This window comes from Dermacentor silvarum, chromosome 1 (genome assembly GCF_013339745.2).
Source record: "Dermacentor silvarum isolate Dsil-2018 chromosome 1, BIME_Dsil_1.4, whole genome shotgun sequence".
In the NCBI taxonomy this organism is placed as follows: domain Eukaryota; kingdom Metazoa; phylum Arthropoda; class Arachnida; order Ixodida; family Ixodidae; genus Dermacentor; species Dermacentor silvarum.
The window spans coordinates 65,504,969-65,526,293 of NC_051154.1; the positions used below are offsets into that span (position 1 = coordinate 65,504,969).

A 21,325-nucleotide genomic window follows, 5' to 3' on the forward strand; every position below is an offset into this window, starting at 1 on the left:
CGCTGACTGCCAACTGCTTGGGTTTATTGTGATTGTACACAAATATACCTTTGAAAGGGGTTTTTGGGGAGAGGAAATAATTATGCACTTCCAGCCGCACATGCGTCAAGTGATTAAAAAATGAACTCGTGAGAATGGAAGTGAAATGCACTATCAGATTGGAGGCGAAAATACCTATACTCTTCGTCTGAAATGTTGAATGTCATCGTGATCAGTTATCAGCAATGACATAAATCAAGTGTTGACAAGCCGTGATCTCCAGATAACGGCATTGTATCCACTGACCCATTGCCCCTTAGAGGTGCAACATGCAGTCACATTCATGAAGACTCAGGGGCAAGTGAAATCGACAGCAACGATAGTAACGCTTGAGCAGCTATTGGTGCAGGGAAGGCAGGAAAAGAACGATGTCGGAGGATGTTGCATTGCAAGAAACTGACTGCCTGACTTCATGTTCCCTCCTTGTTTTCAGCCTCAGAAAGTGCCTCGCGTTATATTCGCGTTCATGACGAGAATATAATTATTATTATTTTATTGTTTTCATTTATTTTCTTTATTTTTTTGCTCCTTGAAACTGCAGTGAGCTTAACCACTAGCCGCCACCGTGATTGCTACCATGTATGTAACCATGTTCGAACAGACAGAATCACACAGAACATTGCTGTGTTCGATTGTGCCACAGGCTCTGCTGAAGTGCTGCCTGTCCAATAACCTTGGTGGCATGGAGGATGACACCACTCTTGCAGACTGTGGCAAAGATGTCACCAGTGATAACAAGTAAATTGCGCATGCACTCGTCCTTTCAGTGTATTTTGTGACGGCAGTTCGCAGTAACAATGAATAAAGCGCTCTGCAGGCACCCGCTTTTACATGTCGTTCTTCGATTCTTTGCAGCGTCACATCACATTATATTTGTGGTCGAGTTATTTGTGTGCAAATACGGTAACGTTATTAATGAAATGCTTTATTCTGTGGGGATGCGCGTCTCCAGTGGTCCGGCTTCACCGCACGGCGGAGGCGGTCGTAGTGGTTGCGGCGCGTTGCGAGAGATGTCGCGATGCTAACGCCACCGAACGGCGGGGTGACTTGGGAGAAAAAGGTCGAAGGCGCTCTCTCTTTGGGGTTGGGATCGGTGAGCGACGCGGACGTCCCGCGCGTGCGCCAATCCACGCTTCGCGAGACGTCTCGCGTAGCTCGGAGCGGGGCACCGGTATGGACGAACACGGATCGTTCGAACGCGCCACCGTTCGCGTGACCGTGAACGACTAGGCGATGGTGTCATAGCATGGGGCTAACATATGCGCTCGCTATCCGGTCGCGGTAAGTCCGACTTCCTTGATTTGTCGCGCGCCCGTGTGAATGTTCTATTCGTTGTAATTCGGCTAGTATGTATTAGTGTATGAAAGGTGCAATAAATGCCCTTTTGATTGTCTGCACTACTGTGTTGTCGTTCCTTTGTCCCAAGAGCACATGTGAGACCCCACATCTGGCTGCCCAACGTGGGGCTCTTGGCGCATCGGACGATAATTTTAAGTTTTGCTCGGTTCGAGATGTTTCAACCGAAGCGTAGTCCTAGCGTGGATTTTGATCGCCAGTGTCGGCGGTGTGCTTTCTTGAGCGAGGCGACGGTTGCTGTAGCGTGTTTGAACTTTTCAACATGCTAAGCCTTTTTGCGAGTGTTTGGAGTACACTCGTCGGTACGAGAGCCACGTGGTCCGCATCCTGGGAGAGCTAGGCCTAGCGCCCGCGGAGCATTGGTAAGCCTGAAGCGAGTGAGTACGGAAGCCACATGGGTGGTCCAAATTTCTTATGTAAATAGCTTCTTCTATATCTTTGACTTCGGAAGTCGAGGCTCAGGGAACCGGGCGGCCGCGGGCCACGGGTGCCGCTACGGGCTGACTGGTATTGTGGCCTGGCACCGGGCGCTCCGACACCGTCTGGGACGGTGGGCGCCGTCAACTCGGATGCTGTATGCACCGAGTGGGGTAGGACCACCTCACAGAGCTAACGTGTCCTCGCGGCTGCCAGTTGTGCCCATTTTGGGTGATGTTTTTTTTTTTGGATGCCGGTTGTTGTTAGGGTAGCGACGCATTAGGCCTAAGGCTTTACGAAGCCGCCTATCGCACGTGGAGGGACACAACCTGGTGGACCGTGGTGTTGAGGTGTCGGCACATTGCTTCCTTCATTAGTTCGCCTCGCACGAATTGAAATTACTCGTTCGACTCAAGAAAGCAAGTTCACGTGAACTTAACATCTGAAATGCCGTCCGAAATTTCGCTAGCCGAGTTGAACATCGTACCACGTGGGCGATGCGTATGCCGAATTCCTCTCCCTTGCACTACTTTAGTGTTTGTCGAGTGCGTTGAGTGTACACAGCGTGAGCGGAGTCACCCCTGGTTTGCTGTCACCTGCACATCGTCAGCGCTGCTGCCCCGGACTACAATCGAGCTACCCCAGGCGATGCCTGTGGCCAGTTCGGCGCAGCGATTTCGGCGGCTGCCTGTGTCCGGCTCGCTACCCTCGGCGGCTGGGAAAAGAGCCGGCAGTCACCGTCGGCTACAGCGGCTCTCGCCGGCAGGGCGCGTCGGCGCGAGCGACGCTTGCTCGTGCCGACTTCTACGTCGCCGTTTCCGGAGTCCTGTGCTGGAGTCGTGCCATCGAATCTGTAGAGCTGATGCTGTGACCAACGGAAGCCAGCGGTGAACCCCAGAGACAATGTCGGCTCGTATGTTATGGAAAACGTGTGGACATTTCCTCGGCGACGCCACTGTCGCATGTACTAGCTTTTGTTCGCGACGCGCGCATTGATAGACCTTGTGATATGTTTCGCCGAAGTATGTGTAGTGATTTAAGGTTGGGGGGATGTGGGGATGCGCGTCTCCTGTGGTCCGGCTTCACCGCACGGCGGAGGCGGTCATTGTGGTTGCGGCGCGTTGCGAGAGATGTCGCGATGCTAACGCCACCGAACGGCGGGGTGACTTGGGAGAAAAAGGTCGAACGCCTCTCTCTTTGGGGTTGGGATCGGTGAGCGACGCGGACATCCCGCGCGTGCGCCGATCCACGCTTCGCGAGACGTCTCGCGTAGCTCGGAGCGGGGCACCGGTATGGACGAACACGGATCGTTCGAACGCGCCACCGTTCGCGTGACCGTACACGTGAACGACTAGGCGATGGTGTCATAGCATGGGGCAAACATATGCGCTCGCTATCCGGTCGCGGTGAGTCCGACTTCCTTGATTTGTCGCACGCCCGTGTGATTGTTCTATTCGTTGTAATTCGGCTAGTATGTATTAGTGTATGAAAGGTGCAATAAATGCCCTTTTGATTGTCTGCACTACTGTGTTGTCGTTCCTTTGTCCCAAGAGCACATGTGAGACCCCACAATTCACAGCAGTGGCAAATAAAGGTAGATGCGTAAAAGCTTCATAAGAAGCAACAAGAAATTAATTGACAAGGAACTCCTTATGGCTCTTAAACAGAGCACAATGATTATTTTATTGCATTTGTGTCATTCTACCACTTTTTATTGCACCACATTTACAATTGCTTTATGATCGGTGCAGTACACATATGTGGCTTTCACTTTAATCACAATCACAATGTTTCTAGCGGGCTTTCAATTAATACACGAGAAGTGCCGGGCTCATTTCTCAGTGCGAGGAAACCCCTGAACGTCTGTGCCCTGAGCCCCGTGCTGTTCTTCCAAGCATCGCAGACACGTCCCTAGACGTCATGCTACGCGGCTCTTCGATTGGGTCATGGGGCATGACGTAGGGGAGTAGCTTTGACTGGGATAGCTTAGTTGCGGTGGGCAGGGAGTCAAGCAGTGGTAAGGATGAGTGCCTGTCACCAGACGCAGGGTACCTGAGTGACCATCTCTTTGTGTCCTTAACACTCAGGCCTTGGGACATTCACATGCTTTGCCAGCTTGCGTGGCTTACTGAGCGGCTCTGCATTCCGCCCTTGTAGTAGTCACAGGTGCTCAGTGTGTCATATTCTGTGGGTCCGAACTGTCGCTGACCAGAGTCGGTGGCGGAAAGTGCAAGGTAGTGTCTGCGAACACATCTCAGCCCAGGTGTGCGAACCACTGTTTGATGTGGCGCAGCACCTGCTTTCCTTAACCATCGAGGGCAGCGCACGCCGAGTGTGCTCCGTGCATTTAAGTGCAGTGTTGTATTTTATGGCGTCATGCTCTAGGCAATAAATGCAGTAACTGTCCTGGACGTCTCGTGTTCCTGAGAGAGAGAGCTCCATACGTACGGCAAGAGCCAGCCAGGCCTTTCGGTTCGGTGTTCAAACCTGCAGTGAGTCTATTACTGCATGCTGTCATGTTGTGCTATTAAGCCCTCTTTTGGGGCGATTTACTGACACTGTGCGGGAAGGCTTAGAGTGAGCCCACAGTTTTTACCTGCTTTTGCACCTTATAATTTGAAGATTTTTATTAACTTAGCTGCTCAGCGGGAAGGCTGAGCAGCTGTGTGCTCACCACAGAAGGTCGGAACAGCGAGGACAGTAAACGTCAAGCTAAATCTAGCGCTGACTAACTCCAGCAGTTTTCTCAGTTTTCTATCAGTGTCATCTCAAGCATCATTGAGGTTCAATGCAAGTAACATCGTTGCCGCCGTTCCTCATTGTGCCAGCGTTGTGAACTACCTGGTATTTCTAGCATACTGTTCCTGTTGTGCTGCAGCAGTTGTCTCGTGTGCTGGGTCGCCCCCGTGTATTGTTAGAACACCATGCAAGGAGCTCTAGCACAATGCTAAACCTTGTTAACGCTGTCAAAGCTTTGCCTTCAGGCAAAACTGCGTTGTTTTTTTTTTTTCCAAGCAAGAGTACATAATGAGCATTAGTACCATCCAGTGTACACAAGTGTTTTATTAAGTAAAAATGCTTTGCCAGAAATTAGTAACCTAGCCTGTGCTGCTGTTGGCCTTTTCATGTTAGCTATACACGTGCTCAAGTGAAATAAAGCTTTCTTTCTTTCTGTTTTTTTTTTTTTTTTTTTTTGGGGGGGGGGGGGGTCACTGCCGTGACGTCTTTGCATACATCACATAAGCAGTAAAAAACTTTTAAGGGATGTCAAGTTTCTCCAGCACGCCCCGGGCCCAGGTGAGGCCTGCGCTGAAAAATTCGGCCAGTGCAGTGCTCTAGTGGTTCAGGCTACAGGTGATAATGTAGCATACCTGCCAAGCTCGAAGAAACTAAATCCGGGAGATCTCCCGACCGGGGGGGGGGGGGGGGGGGGGGGGCAGTCAGTTACACAAGCCCCCCCCCCCCCCGGCGTCTACATTTGCAAGTACTGACAGGAGAACTTCATAACAATTTTATTCAGATATATAAATGACCAATGACCACGTGAACATCAAGGTCTCACTTTTGCAAGCATTTCGTTGTTGCTAATTTAGCCTTCAAACATTCTTTAAAATTTACTCAAATTCTCTGGTCTTACGTCCCACAACCATCTAATTATGAGGCACGTCGTAGTGGGGAACTCCACATTAATTTCAACCAGCTGGGGTTCTTTAACCCAATGGACGGCACATGGGCGTTTTTGCATTTCGCTGCAACTAAATGCGGCCGCCGCAGCCGAGATTTGATCCCGCGACCTCGTGCTTAGCATCGCAATGCCAAAGCCACTAAGCAACCACGGTGGGTGTTAAAAAATTCTTCAGAGAATGTTTGATTGTAAGAAATTCCATTTCTTTCACATTTTGCGAGGATGAGATTCCTAGCGTCTTAGACGAGCGACACATGGGCCGTATTCTGAAACGTTCCACTTTGGCGATAGTTGCATTCAATAAATCAACCAGCTGCTTACCCATGATGTCGGCATGCACTACCAACACACACCCTCGAACGCTTCGCAAAACACACGAGAGGGCGCACCGTGCGAGTGCAGAGCGGCTGGGGAGTGTTGTTTTCTAATGTATCGGCCGCAGTACGACACAGGCGTGTTTGTTTATTCAATATATGTCGGGAGCACCCAATAACACCGTGATGTCAAAATGACGTACACTGGAACTACTAGGTGGCATGACCGGTTTTGCTCAACCAGCCAATCAGCGCACATCTGAAGGCAAAAAGAAAAATATCACCGAAGTGGAACATTTCAGAATACATCCCCATGGACGAGCGGCACTGTGTCCTCGTATTTTTCCCGATGTTAAATTGCCGATCGCTTTCTGTATTGCGCTGTGGTATCAACAAAATACCCAGCGTCACTTCGGCTGAGCACTCCATTAAAAATACATGAAGATACTTTTTGTGCTAGCGCTCCTTGCTTTTAGAGCCATGACTGACTGTAGGCCTACGTAGGCCCGCAGCAGCGGAGAGCACAGGCAGATAATGTTCGCTGTAGCCATGCCCTATCGGCCCCTGAGCCGCAGCGCCCCCCCCCCCCCAACAGCAGCGGCTCAGGGGACGATAGGGCGTGGCTACAGTGAACACAATCTGTCCGTGCCGCAGGGCGGAGTGTCAACGCCTAAGTATATTTCTTACACCGTGGACTAGGGCCACTAGGGCACTCAACAACCCCGTCAGCGTAAGGAGAGGCTCTGCGGTTAATGAAATAGCGCATGTATAGGGTTTCCCTATACTACTTTTAACACGAAAGTGTTTTATGCCGGGGTCCACCAAGACTTCACTGACGTATTTCCGTCACGGAAATACGTCACACGAACATACACGAACATAATACAAAGAAAGAAACCAGAAGAAAAAGTTCCACAAACATGCAAAATTTGGAAATCGAACCCACGACCTCTCGGTCCGCGACGATAGATCGCCGAGCGTTTAACCCATTGCGCCACAAACGCATTTGCAGAGAGCTACACAGACGCGCCTTATATATCTAACACTCCTCCGTGTACCCGCGCTCTTGCTCGGGGCGGTGCCGCCGCCTACGAGCAGAAAAGAGAAGTACTGCATTATGACACTAACGCGCACCGACAGTGAACGCTTCGGTGGTCTCAGCACTACGACGCCTCGATGCCAGCATTCGAAGGGACGCTGGCATCAAGAAGCACTACCAGGTGGCGTTCACCGTACTCAGCACAGCGGAGCGTGACCTCCGCAATTAGCTCTGAAAATGTTTCTGAAGTTGATCGCGGAGGCTGCAATTACGACGCGCTGTACGCGCTGATTTGACTCGGTGACGATTCAGTTACGTGCTTTGTCTTGCGCGTTGTATTAGTGTGTCAGTTACGTGCTTCGTCTTTCGCGTTGTGCTAGCGTGTGCAGCGTAGTGCAGCTTCCATATGCACGACGGTTGCTCATGGTCATCGACGTTGGTAGTCGTGATGGAGGAGACGTGCCACCAGGCGTCAGCGTGGGTGCATCAACGCCTAAGGGCGCTTTAGCCACAAAACACCAATAGACATTATATATCAATGTGCAATAAACATTACACTACTTCTGTGAAGACACGTTTCACTTTCGTGTTCTACACCGATTCCTATATAAGAGGGATCAACCACATTTTTTCTTAACAATGTTTTGCGCGATTAACTTCCAACTGGATTGGACTGGGTTGGATTCTTTTTGCCAATGTGGCCTGACAAAGCGCTGGACGCGCATATAAACGGGACACAAGTGCAACTTCCGGGAAATTTTCCTGTCAACCGTACAACCGGGAGAAATAGTCCAAATTCGGAAGCCTCACGGTTAATCCTGGAGACTTTGCAGGTATGATATAGTAATCAATTAAGTTTGCACTGCTTTGATGCGAAAGCATCCAATGGCCCATTGAGTGAAAAAGCCGGCATCTGTAGCAGCGAAACGGCACTAAGTTCCCACTGGCTGCAATGCCACGTCACAAGCGAGCCTTGATGGAACAGAGCGGGCAGCGTGGTGTTGCGTGAGGGGAGAGGACATCGCCGTGACGCCACATCACCAACGTGCCTCAATGAAGCAGATACGGCACTGCGGTGCCAGGGGCGGGACAGGTTGTCGTCGGTGAGGCAGTTGCATGCGGGTGACACCGTCTCACTCTTGAAAGCTGGCGCATGGTCCATATCTCTCTCTCTCACCCCCACTGGGCTTAGCTGCTGCATGCGCCTGCCAGCATTGGTGGTCGCTGCTGCTACCTCGGTCTCTCGTTGTGCAGGACATCAGTGGCATGCGGCGTTGGCACCGCAGTCGGCTGCTGCTTGCTGGCTCGGGTAGCATGTACCACTATGGTACATTACTCGCAGCGCAAAACTTGAAGGACTACTCAGCAGCATTCAATTGGACATTAATGCTTTCGCATTCACAACTCATAAGAAGTGTTTAGGTGTCCTCCGATTTTTTATGTTGAATATATCTATTGTTCAGAAATCCTGTGCAGGCACAACATAACCTATGCAGTCAAAACCATAGGTCGGCGCACTCACTCACACTCACTCGCACTCATTTCAAAGGTGTGAGTGCGAGTGCGAGTGAGTGCGAGCGAGTGCCAGTGAGTGTGAGTGCAGGTGAGTGCGAGTGCGAGTGAGTGCAAGTGAGTGCCGGTGAGTGCGAGTGAGTGCCGGTGAGTGTGAGTGCCGGTGAGTGTGAGTGCCAGTGAGTGTGAGTGCAGGTGAGTGAGAGTGCAGGTGAGTGAGAGTGCAGATGAGTGAGAGTGCAGGTGAGTGAGAGTGCGAGTGAGTACCTGTGAATGTGAGTCGAGATGAGTGCAAGTGCAAAGTGTCTGTGAGTGTGAGTGGAGGTCAGTGCGAGTGCGAGTGAGCGCCAGTGAGTGTGAGTGGAAGTGAGTGCGTTTGCAAGTGAGGGCTGTGATTGTGAGTAGAGGTGAGTATGAAAGTGAGTGATTGCGGGGCCTGGAAAAAATTATAGTGAGTGAGTGTGAGTGAGTATTCTCTTACACTGCCGACCTATGGTCAAAACACGCACACCATAATCACAATTACAGGTACGCAGCTCAGGGAGAGCCCATGAAGTGACCGGTGCTGTATTTCACACACCGTACCAAATGCTGAGGAAATGCACACACAAAAATAAGCAGGACTCACCAGTCCACCATCTGTGTTTGATAAACTGTCAAGCGCATTGTGCAAGCCTTCAGGGGGGCCGTCGCTACTGCTGTGTCTCCTGAAGAATGTGACATGGCAGCAATTACACATTTTGAAAGGTTAAGGAATCATTAACGAGAACAATGATTATTCTGTAAAAGGTATTGTAGAAAGCAAAATGAACATTTGCAGCACATTAGCTAGGAGGATTTGCTGGGGAATAAACTGGCTGGGGAAGAAGCTGTGATATATGATAAGTTGAACAGATTACACATATATACATATATCTGTTCAAAAAGAAAAAGATGTGAATAACTGCATACACACCACATGCCAATTCCAGTAGGAACACGTAATAGTCTCTTGAAACACTTTTTGCCCAAAATTATGCACTCAACTACTGTTTGAAAACTGAGTACAATATATTCTGCCAAGTACTAAGATTATATATACAAAATCTAATAACAAATTTATTTACTGCATTTACCTGATTCTAACGTGCCCCAGAATCTAACGCGCACCCAATTTATGCATGTTTAAAGTAGGAAAATAAAAATGCCCCTGAATATAGCATGACCCAGATTTATAAAAGAAAATTTACCTTCCCACAATGGATTTTCTTTTAATGAGCTTTTATACTGAAAGCAGCCCACCAACGTCACCTTTTGCATCCTTGGCCACAGGTAATAAGCATGCAGGGGCAATATTCATTCTCTATTGATCACTTTTAGAGATACTACCATCACTTTCGCGAGAGTTTACATGATTCTACATCGGAATTATCGAAGTATGCAGCCGACAGCGAGCTTGGCACAGCGCGAGAAACACTGGCAGTCCGCATATGCCGACGCATCTAGTGCAGAGTCGCACAAAATCTCGTAAAACTGATCGTAGTCAAGCACAAAATGAGCCCTCAGCAACCTTTACAAAAATGTGCTCTGTCGCCATCTTGTGATGGCAATGATGCTGCGTTTGACGGCCCTGATGGTAGGCTATTGCCGACGCCTTGAACACGGTTTTGGTTTCGTATCCAACTAATGCACCCAGGAAATTTGCAGACTAGTTCTCTAGAGAGAGAGAGAGAGAGAAAAAAAAAGGTGCGCGCTAGATTTGGGCAAATACAGTATCATTGCCAATCTGTTTGGTCTATCCCTCCAGAAAGTATTGTGCCTCTGCCAGGGCTACCTAAATTAACCATGCAACTCTTTCTATTCATTTTTTTTTTCTTACTGTGGTTTCAGTCCCTCACTGTCTCATACACCTAAACCTGTATAGTAACTGCTGAAAGGATTAGGAAGCAATAACTGGCAAATGCCTTTCTTTTCTGTCCATCCTAGCCCTCCCCTCTGTCACTTTTGAGCAAGAATTAGTGATAATAAACCACTAAGCAGTACTTTGAGAGTGCCTGTATATGTCTATACCTATAATTGCATATGTTAACCTACTTAAAACTAACTATTACTGGCTGTGCTTACCTCAAAATGTCTTTCTTGGCATGCAGTATTGCTTTTGAGTTGAACAAACAACAAACAACCAAACAAACAAACAAACAAACAACCAAACAAGCAAACAAAAATAAACAAATAAATAAATATCTGGCACCACCGATTTATTTTAGTACTGGTGGATTCAATCATGCAACAATTGTGATTATTTTCTCCAGCAGTAATCTGACAGATTTGATTGTATTATTTCATAGGTTTCACAATGATTTATTGATTAATTATGTTTATAATAGTCTTTCACCCAACAACTCAAGGCTGGTGCATACACTTTGCCGTTTATTAAGCTGTATGATCAAATGAAACTTGTAGTCTGCATTCAGTCTTCTCAGATTGCAGAAGCATGAACAGCTGTATTAGGTGGTTCACCCTTTACCATTCACACCAACTGTCTATTGCAAGATGCTAATAAAGCATAAGAATGCACTTTTCAGTGTCATTCTCGTAATACAAATAACATTCCACAAATTAAAAGCATGATTCCTGCCCACGTGGCTATTAAACATAGAATACCAAAATGCACTCCATCTAGTGTATACCACCATACAGACCTTTCTGGCTGAAATAGTTTAAAGGGACACTAAAGGGAAATATTAAGACAACGTGGACTGTTAAAATACCATTCCATAAACCTCGCAGAGCTTGTGTTATGTCAAGAAAATACTTGCTGAAAATCACGTCTGAAGGGTCCGTATACCTTTAGCACGCTTGATTCTCATGCGTCCCCTGATGTTGTTTTCCCCGCATGGTTCTCACGTCTCTTGTAATCCAGTTTCTCCGCGTAGCTAAGTGCCGGCAGCAGTTGGTGTAGTTGCAGATTAGTAAGAGAAATGGCGCCGTTACACTACTAACGCCACCTCATGGTGGGGTTACTTGGGCGCAAAAGGGAGGAGGCTGCTCCTTTTTGGCTTGGGGTCGGCCAGTGTGGTACTTTCGCGCGCTTGCCAGCCGTTAGCAGGACTGTCCTGTGAAAGGCTTAGGAGCAGGACACCGGAATGGACGAACACGATCATTCGAATGCACTACCGTTCATGTGACCGTACACGTGAGTGATTAGGCGTTAGTGAAAACCTTGCCTGGCATGGGAGCGAACATATTCGCTCGCTATCCGGTTGCGATGAGTCGGATTTCCTCAATTTGTCACGCGCCCATCGGCATGTTCTATGGGTAGTAATTCAGCTAGCAGGCATTAGTGTGTGAAAGGTGCAAAAAATGCCCTTTTGATTGTTTGCACTACTGCGTTGGCACAAAGGAGTGCCAAGAGCCCATGTGAGACCCTACAAACTTAGCTCACAATAATAGTCAAACCCACTTATAACAATATTCAAGTGCCATGAAAATTCTATTATTATAATTGATAATTGTTGTAACCGTGTTGTATGAAAAAAATCAATAGGGGATGGCAGAGCTGTTGTGAGAAAACTATAATGGCAGGGAGGCCAGTGAATGCCATGTCCGTCAGCTTTGCTTGCTTTACGCGAAGCATGCCAACATCCTTCTCTTGAAAAGGTCCCTTGCGAAAACGAAGCCCCAGAGGGATTGAATCATCTGCAGGGCCCTCCTGCGAGGACAACATTGAAGCAGCCTGCCCTACCGCGTCATCGCCGTCACTATCCGATGCAAGCACGTTCGCGACGATCGTCTCATTGGCAGTGATGCTACTGCGGACTTATGATTTGGAGCAATTTTTGGAGCATCAGAAATTTCATTTTGGAGCACTTTGGAGCAGGCAATTTGGCATTTTGGAGCAGCTGATTTTTCACATCCTGAAGTATTTCGAAAAAGCGAGTTGCAATTTACATTCAATTACCTGAATAATTCTTATGTTCTCACGAGAAGCTTCGTAAACATTTCCATCTATTGCAGATCTCGTGGAGAAAAAAATGCACTTGTGTGCATGCGATACACACAGACACAAATTGATATCATTTCGTATACTTGCTAGTTTTCCCAGATGTCATCGGTAATATCCAGAAACAGAAATGATGGACACATTGGCGGCACGCGGTTATTATAACCACGTCATGCGTTTAAACAAGCTACTAGCTACGTTTCCGGAGTAGATAACGTCCGCCGATGAATTGCCAATTAACCTTGAAGCAGCGAGCCTCGGCAGAAACCGCACTTTGCCGTCGAGCCGCCTTGCAAGGCAGACGCCACGTCGGCGCCGTGCGTGGCACTGCTAAAGTCACTGGAACCTGGAAAGTACCACAACCGCCGGAGCGAGCGCAGGCAACACTGCGCAGGCAACACTGCGCGGAAAAGACAAACAGCTCTTCCTAGGGTTTTCTAGGCTTGCTACAGTGAAGAACAGCACGATGGCTGCCGCAGTGGGCCCTGTGAAATCCACAAACAAAACCGCATTTCGTTTAGCTAGATACGATGTAAATTACAAGTACAGTAGCCGACCGATTTTTCGGACTCCAAAAATTCGGACTTATTGGATATTCCGGACTTCATAGATTTACCGGCAGGATTCCCATAGAGCTAATGCATTTTCACGAGCGATTTTTCGGACAAATCTAGGTGCCAATGTTCGATTTTCCGGACTAAATCGCTCACTCCGAGCCACGCTACCCGATCGCAGCACTCCAATTGCTAGTAGATACAGTGTTCGACCGCTGGCGCAACGCTGTGCCGCTCGCGCGTACCGCGTTTCTAGATGGTTTCTTTCGCCGAGGGCACTTGAACGCAATCATATGGTTCACATGAATGCAAGCCTCGGAAGCGTTGCTATATGGCCGAGTGGTTACTGCACTCGCTTCGGGATCATACGTACGCGGGCTCGAATCCCGTCCTGGCTAGAATTTTTTCTGAATATCACGCTTTTCCTTTTTTTTCCCTCTCTGTTTGCCAGCGCGGTCGTTTGAAACCCGGTGCCACGGCGGCAGCCGTGGTGCCGGGCGCCGACGCGAAGCGGCGGTCGTTGGGGTGTTGCGGAGCGCAGCGTAGCAACACCCCAAATAAAAAAATACTGCTCCAGTCAGGTAGACTGCTCCCTCCCTGATAGCGAGATTATATTTGGATCATCAAAACAGTGATGCGTTTATAATACCACCGATCCCAACAGCAGGCTAGTCACCATCAGCCCAGCGTTTTCTCCGTCAACGCCTCCTCCGTTCGAACGGCGGCGACTAGAAACATGGTACGCGTGAGCGGCGCAGCGTGGCGCCAGCGGTCGAGCGCTGTATCTACTAGCAATTGGAAATACGCTACCTGATCTTGGAGGCCGCCATGTTGGATTTCTTGGCTTCCAGTGACCCCCTGTATAGCCTTCAAGATCAGTACACACACGCTATCCCCTCGTTTTCCGAGGCCATGCCCGCTCTTCCTTGGCCGACAAAACGTTCTAAAAAGCTGCACTTGCTTTTCTTTTTTTTTTTTTTTTGTTCGGTCCGTACGCTGTGTGCGGGTAAAAGCTTGCGAGGGTCAGCCAGCAACCGCAATTTATTCTCACGCACGCAAGAGAGGAAGGCGGCGTGCGGACTTTGTTTGCTCGCGGGGCACGGGGAGAAGCGGCAGAGACGGTGGGGAGTTGCATTCTGCTCTTGCGGCTGCCGACGGAGCTGCCGCGCAGGCACCGTATCTTGAAAGCGATCTGCTATGTGGCCGAAGTGTGCGCCCGCGATCTGCGATGGGTACAAAGGGCGTGCGCCGAGTGCCACTAGCTTCGTATGCGCCGTTTTTTTTTCTTTTTTTTTATCGACGTTCGCGTTGAAGCGAGAGAATAGACAGCGCGAAGGTCAATATGCCCGCAGTCATCGAGCGAGATGTGTTCATGTAACCTGTGCGCGCGTGACACCGTGCTTATTTAGTTAGTAAGCGCTGTGGGGGAGCACACACTGCCACCTTCTCCCGCGGGCGCTCGCCCGTCGCCGGCGCACGGAGCGCCCGCGACAGCAGCCGGGTGGACATCTCGTGCGCGCACACCGCGCGCTGCGGGAGCCGGGCGAACACGGGAGAAATGCACTTTGCCCTCTCCCGGTTCTCGCTCGCCTCTCGCGACGCGCGTGCCGCGCGGAAAGAGGGAAAGCATCCGGCGGGCGAGGAGGACACTCCCCTCGCGGAAAGGCAAAAAGGCATAAAAGAGCGCGACCGAGAGACCCCCGCTCTCTCTGACCTCGCTTGACCTACTGCCTGGACGGATTTTTACCTGTTGAAAGCCGTGAGTGACCTCGTTCGCGTGACTACCACACGCGACGAGGCAAGCCTATTTTATTAGTTGTTATACAGAGCGGACTTCCCTCTACAAGTGTGTTTTATTGCTGACAGCAATAAACGTTGTTGAGTTGACTCGCTGGTTGCCTTATTCGCCCGAACCCTACGTAGCTGCGATTACACGCGCTACGGGTTGGGGAAGACCCCCACAGCGCATATTTACAACTTTATACGGCCGATAAAACTAACATCCTTACTTCGTATCGCTGTCTATGAATTGGCTATCGCAATCGATGCTCCGCCTTTTGGGCGAAATTGCGTCATTTTTCTTAAGCCTCATAATTTTTTTCTCTTGGGGGGGGGGGGGGGGGGGGAATTTTTTTGGACTGCTCGATTTTTCAGTCCCCGCGAAGTCCGGAAAATGGGTCGGCTACTGCACTAGGAAAGTGAAGCATTCAACTGTGCGCCACCCGTTCTAAATGCAAAGCATCCCGATGCTCGTGTGTCACACAAGATTTTTTTTTTTTTTGGATGACTAGGTATCAAGCGCTGCCACAAAATCGTTTACACGCGTGGATATTATCGCTTTCTAACGTGGCTACTGATTTAACCGCGCACGAAATGTTTCATACAGATCTATTTCTACAAAAATAAACGGTCCCTGACTGCACTACAAGAAAAGGGATGCTAAAACAGAATTAACCAGGTCATGTTCGTGTTGTTTTAAACAACACACGAGAAAATCTATATTTTAATTTTCAACATTGACAGGTCGACGATCTTTATTGCAGTGGTTTTCTCACTACACTTTGTTACTTTTGACACAGCCGCCCGTATTCTGTCGCCCTTCGAGCCACATTTTGCTCGGTTCTGCATATTTCTGAACATCTCCTCGCTTTGTTTACTCAAGGCAAACCGCAGTCTTCAAAGCAAATGCGCGAAGAAGCTTTTCCATAACATTATGGCATTTAGAGAGTTTGATGAAATACCGCAAGGAGCTTCTCAGCTTTGCGATATCAACAAGTTCACCAAATGGGAGCGAACTTGTCGCTCTTTATCCGGTGCAGCCAGAGATAGCACGGCGCTTGCTGTCGCTCTTTCCGCTTAACTGGTATCGTGAAAAGCGCTTTCCCGGACTCCCGGCGGTTGCTGCACCCGAACGTGCAGCACCTGGGCATTTCCTTTAGTTTTGTTTAAAGTCTACGAAAGTTACATATACGCTAAATTATACAAAATGCAAAATTTGACCTCGTTGATGACTCGTATGCGCGGCGTGTGCGAGCGATGTCTGTCTGCTTATCTCCTCCGGCGCGGCTTAGATCCACTATCTATAGTGGAAAGTGATCACCTGACGGCAACTGACCAATCGGCGGCGCGGCGGCTAAGAGAAAAGGGCTGCGGTACTTTCCAGGTTCCAGTGACCTTAATTGGGACCTACGCGCTAGAGCTTTCTCGTCTCCTGTTTGCAGCTAAGGTTGCAACTAAGGCTCGCCCTATCGTCACGTTGAACGTTTTAATTCCCCGGTGGTGCAATTGGCGATAGACGCCGTCAAATCCGAGACTGTTTGGTGCAGTTAGGCGCAATTTTTGTCGATTGTATCAGGATGGCGCAGTAAATCCCAATTGGCGCACTTTGGCGCAGTTGGCGCAAGAGTGGAATCACTGAAGTTGGTTAGAAGCACTTCATTTCCAAATCTATAGCAATGCACTTTCTTTTCACCAGCAACGTCGTGCACTGCCAATGATCAGCGGCCGGACCAGCCACCTTCCGTTTAGGCGACGAGTCAAACGGGGCAGATAAACTGCGTGGCCAGGAACGATTTTGACGCAACCAACAAAGACGAGCAGGAGCTCCATTTGCAGAACTGCGCAGAATGAGGGGCCAGCTAGCAATCTGAGAGCAGTGCCAAGTGCTATCAGCACAATTGGCGCGGGCATGGTCCATTCATGTTTCGGAGGGTGGTGTAGCGTAGTGCTATGGGCGCAGCCCATTCGTGTTAGCAGGGGTGGAAGGGTGACGCTAGAGAGGCACATGAGGCTGGCGATGTGGAGAAGGCTGGAAAACAGTGTGCGGCAGCGTGCAGCGGCTCCAATTTCTTTTTTTCTTTTTTCTTTTCAAGGATTTCGCATTCCATTTGCTTTCGGCACGGACACCCAGTAGCCAGAATTCATCATTATAACCAATAATGCGGCATGGGTGCACTGTAGTAAGCGGCTTATTTCACTATAGAAAACATACAAAACTTGACGGTGCATTCTCATTGTTATAACCAATATACAGTAAAACCTCGATAATTCGAAGGTCGCCGGACCACGAAAATTCTTCGAATTAAGCGGATTTTCGAATTAACCGAAATGAATAAAAAAAGGAAACAAGCAAGAACTTGCCGCAAAAAGAAACCATCTTTATTTTCCATGTCCGAGAAAGGTTACTCGGAAGTAATCACTGATGCGGGATTACTTGGCGCGGTAGTTCGCCGCCCCTAGTGCCATGCCCTCCAGCTGGCTCACAGCACGTAGCATACAAATATCACCCGCACTGCACTCAACAAAGTTGCGAACGATGTTCACGGAATCGATAACTGCCGCGAAAGCGGGCGTGGGGGTGTTTGACTTCAAAAATTTGGACTTGATGGATATACCGGACTTCAAAAATGCACGGTCAGGGTTCCCATTGAGTTCATGCATTTTCGCACCCAATTTTTCGGACGAATTGAGACCCCAAAGGTCGATTTCCCGGACTAAAAATCACTCTTTCCGAGCCACACTACCCAATCTTACTTCCCAAACTTGGAGGCCGCCATGTTGGATTTTGCACTGGCTTGGATTCCAGTGGCTCGCTGTATAGCCTCCATTGGAAGGCGCGCGCTATCAATAGAGAGCTCGCGCCATCCTCCGGTCTCGGAGGCCATGGCCGCTCTTCCTTGGCTGATAAAACGCTCCAGAGTACTGCACTTTTTCTTTTTCCTTTCTAGTATATGCGCACTGCACTATCCTTTTAACCATTTATTGTGGGATGTTTTTTTATTGCCGCGCGCCCGCCGAATGTGCGAGTGACAGCGCGCGGGAGACGCGCGCTTTCATGGAGAGCGAACGCACGGCGGAGCGTAAACGCTACTTCCTCCCTCGCGCAAAAGGCCCGTTGGGGGGGGGACGACTTCTACTCTTCTAACAACTGCGTACTTAGCGCCAGAGCGGGTTCTCGCGCGCACCGTATCTTGAAAGCGATCTCCAGACGGCCCTGACCTATGCCGCTCAGTTTCCATTGAAGCGATAGACCGCACGAACCTTCGCTCGCTGCTGCGGCGGCCGCGCTCTTGCGCGCTGACTCTACGCTTGTTAATTCAGCGAGTTTCTTTTTTTTTTTTTTAATCTCTAAAGTTTCGGTTACTATTTTGAACGCGGCGTGTACATTGAACAGGTGTCTCAGTGATCGGCGCTACCTCCTGTGCCTTCGTTAGAGCTAAGCGGTGCGAAGCTTGTTTCTTGGATCTCCATGGCAAACTCCGTTGGCGGAGATCGCCAACGCGGTGACGTTCGTGTCGACTGTACACGGAGACGTCACTGCTGCGCAAATCCAAGGAAGTCGATCCCCTCCAAGCGTAGTATGAGGCAGGGCATTATTAGTTTTTTTTTTTTAAGCCGCACTAATAATTTTCTTTGCCTATAACGAGTTTTTCGGACTATTTTTCAGTCCCCACTAGCTCGGAAAATCGGTTGGCGACTGTACGGAGCGCCCTAACCTAACCGCCGCACATTGCTACCAGCCGGAAACTTCGAATTATGCGAATTCGGCCACGCGGGCCATTCAAATTATCCGGTTGAATTTGCATTTAGAATGACGGGACCGCTCAAATTCTTCGAATTAACCGAAATTTCGAATTAACCGAGTTCGAATTATCGAGGTTTTACTGTACTGTTAAAACCGGCATCATTATAAGTGGGTTCAACTGTATTGAGCCCTTAGACGTTCTCTCAAGCATTAATCTATGACTTAAGCTTGACTATTTGCCTTTAGTGTCCCTTTAACAGACACTTCCCTAGTCATTCTGGTTCCCAGCCATGTGTGACAGTGTTGATGAATAAATAGTGCCCTGTGGGTGTTGGCTCTTCTAACAACACAAATCATACTTATGCAACTTCGCTTTTTTTTTTTTTTGGTAGTAGATATACACACGTTTCTACCTGAGAGTTAGAGTTCATATTTTATAAAATTAATTGTGCCTATTTAGCACTCTTTAGTGCCGCAGTTGCAATTTATACACTTAATTTTGGTGCCTAAATATTTAGTGCAGTCTATAACATACCTCATAAAAGAAAATAATAAACTGATACAGTCAAACACTGCATACCTCTGTCGAACAGATGCCACAAGGTCACTTCCTGCCAAATTGAGCCCCATTAAGAATGTATCCGAATCCTGGCCATTATTTGAGGATGACTCATCACTGGAACTTCCATTTTCTCCACTTACTAAACTGCTCCACCTGAAACAGAAATATATTGACACATTAAAAAAACAATAAATGTATGTATTAATGGCCAATCAAGTCAAGGATAAACAAAGCACAGGAAGCAACACAATGATGTCTTCAAGAGACAAGATTTGAACTCATGAGCTTCACAATTATTAACAGTATAGCAGTAAAAAAGTACCATTGTTTTGCAAGTATTTTATAATTTAAATAAAACACAAAGACTGAATAGAAACTTAAAGTTATGGCTGCTTACAATGAATATGTAGCAGGCAAGTGCAGTAGGCCATGTCAAAAGAGGTGAATGTAACATGTGATGCAAGAGAGTGTGTGTGTGTTTGTACTTCCCTCAGATTTCAGAGTGGTCGGTGTGGCTTGCATAGATTTGTGAATGTGCTACACTATCTTTGATGTGCATAGCATTTTATTGGAGAGGCCCAGTTTGCTATTGCATACCTACCAAGCTGTGACCATTAAAATTTGTGGGAATCCCCATGTACAACATGTGGTGAAGAGAAGAATAGCGTGAAAGTTTTTTGAAGTTTGCCACAACTTCTATGGAATACATACACACTTTATTAATGATAATTTACCGTTAGCGGCAGCACACAAGCAGCAGCAAACTTTGGACAGCAGAGACAGACACATAATACATTGTTTTTAGATAACAATGACTTTCCCTGTGACTTCACTGTAGCCATTTTCGACTGGTTTAAGAACTTGTCTGAATAAACTTGCTCGAAGCAAGAATCCCTCGTGTTTCCATTCAGCATCAGCACTTCAAGGTATAGTCACAGAAAGACGAGTCTTGTTTTCAGTACTAAATATTGGTTTGGATTCTGTATTCGCATAAGAAATTGACATAAACTTCAACATTATCAATGCTGCAATCCTGTGGAACCTCAGCAACCTGTCCACACTTCGGTTTGTCAATATGTCCAATGAAAGTGTGCTTGCAAGTCGATGAACTCGAGATTCGTTCAGAACATTAGACTCGCAATTGAAGGATTTCAAGGATGCCAAAGCCAAAATTCAAGGACAGAAAACAAACATTATTTGTACACATATACTGGAAAATAGTAAAATCTCCTTCTTAGCTGCAAGAAATTGCAGCTGAGCAGCTGCCGAGTTGGACACATGCTTCAAACGCTTCAGGTGGCTTTTCAAAGTTTACTTTCGCATTGTAATGATGTCAATTACCTTCTAGCATGGTGGTTAGTAGTGTCCGGCTTCAGTCAAAGATACTCGTCGCGTTAAAACCAAATAGCTGAAACTTAATTTCTTCCATACATTTTTACAACCTTGTGCTCGAAAATGGAGCCATGAAGGCTGCGGTGTGACCCAACAAGCAAAACAACAAAAACAGTGATAAGGCTTGGTCGCATGATCTGGCTTTGTGTAGCTCCACAATGATAACACTAATTTAAACAAGCCTGTCATTGGTGGCTGTGGACACACCATATTGCATCACTCGGCAACACTCTGAAAATAAAATATTTAGTATCATTTCCCGATAGACAGCGTCCATGGCATAACCACGATGCGGAGTTTCTTACTTTGAATGTCCAAAACGTGCCGCCAATCACAGTTTTCAAGGAATTCAAGGAGCATATTTATTTTCAAGAAGTTTTAAGGAGACTTGAATCTCTTTCCAAATTCAAGGGTTTTCAAGGCTTTCAAGGACCTCTACAAACCTTGTGAACTGAAGTTCAACAGAAGTTTCGCAAAACTTGACACAATATATGTAAAATTGAAGAACGAGCCCAAATTTGTAAACTATAAAGGGGCCCTGAACCAAACCTTCGGCTTGGGAAAAAAATGCATTCCGCGGATAGCATTTACCGCTGTGAACATCTGAGCCAAACATTGCAGTTGTGCGTGGCACGTGAAGCTCGCAAGTGGAGTGCGAAGCCGCCTTTTTCTCAAACACTGTCTTTTCAAACATAGGCTTTCTCCTAACCCATTTCAAGCTGCCGGCGACTTGCATATGTCATTATATGCAAGATTCCCATAGACAGCTGCTATTGGCTGATAGCTGACATTAAGTGGGAAACATGGTGTATGTGGCAAAATGGAGTCAGCATTATTATGTGGTTGAAATAAGACACCAAAATAAGAGCATACAAGTGCAATCACTCTCGGTGCCTGCACTGAAAGCATATTGAACACGATGCAGAGCGTGCTTCAGCCTCAATACAGT

The 21,325-nt window shown here is 47.9% G+C and overlaps 1 protein-coding gene across 5 annotated transcripts in view; it reads right to left on the minus strand.

The window, feature by feature from the left end:
- LOC119464597 (uncharacterized) overlaps nt 1-21,325 on the minus strand; it is a 91,730-nt gene that overhangs the window by 21,925 nt on the left and 48,480 nt on the right. For all 5 annotated transcript variants that reach the window (XR_007467509.1, XM_037725634.2, XM_037725628.2 and 2 more), the window contains exons 8-9: nt 19,003-19,137; nt 8,991-9,069 (exon numbers count right to left, since the gene is read on the minus strand). Coding sequence is in view for 4 of the 5 variants with exons in the window: in XM_037725634.2 (XP_037581562.1) it covers nt 8,991-9,069; nt 19,003-19,137 (214 nt within the window). In the remaining variant the exon portion in view is untranslated. The remainder of the gene's footprint in view (nt 1-8,990; nt 9,070-19,002; nt 19,138-21,325) is intronic.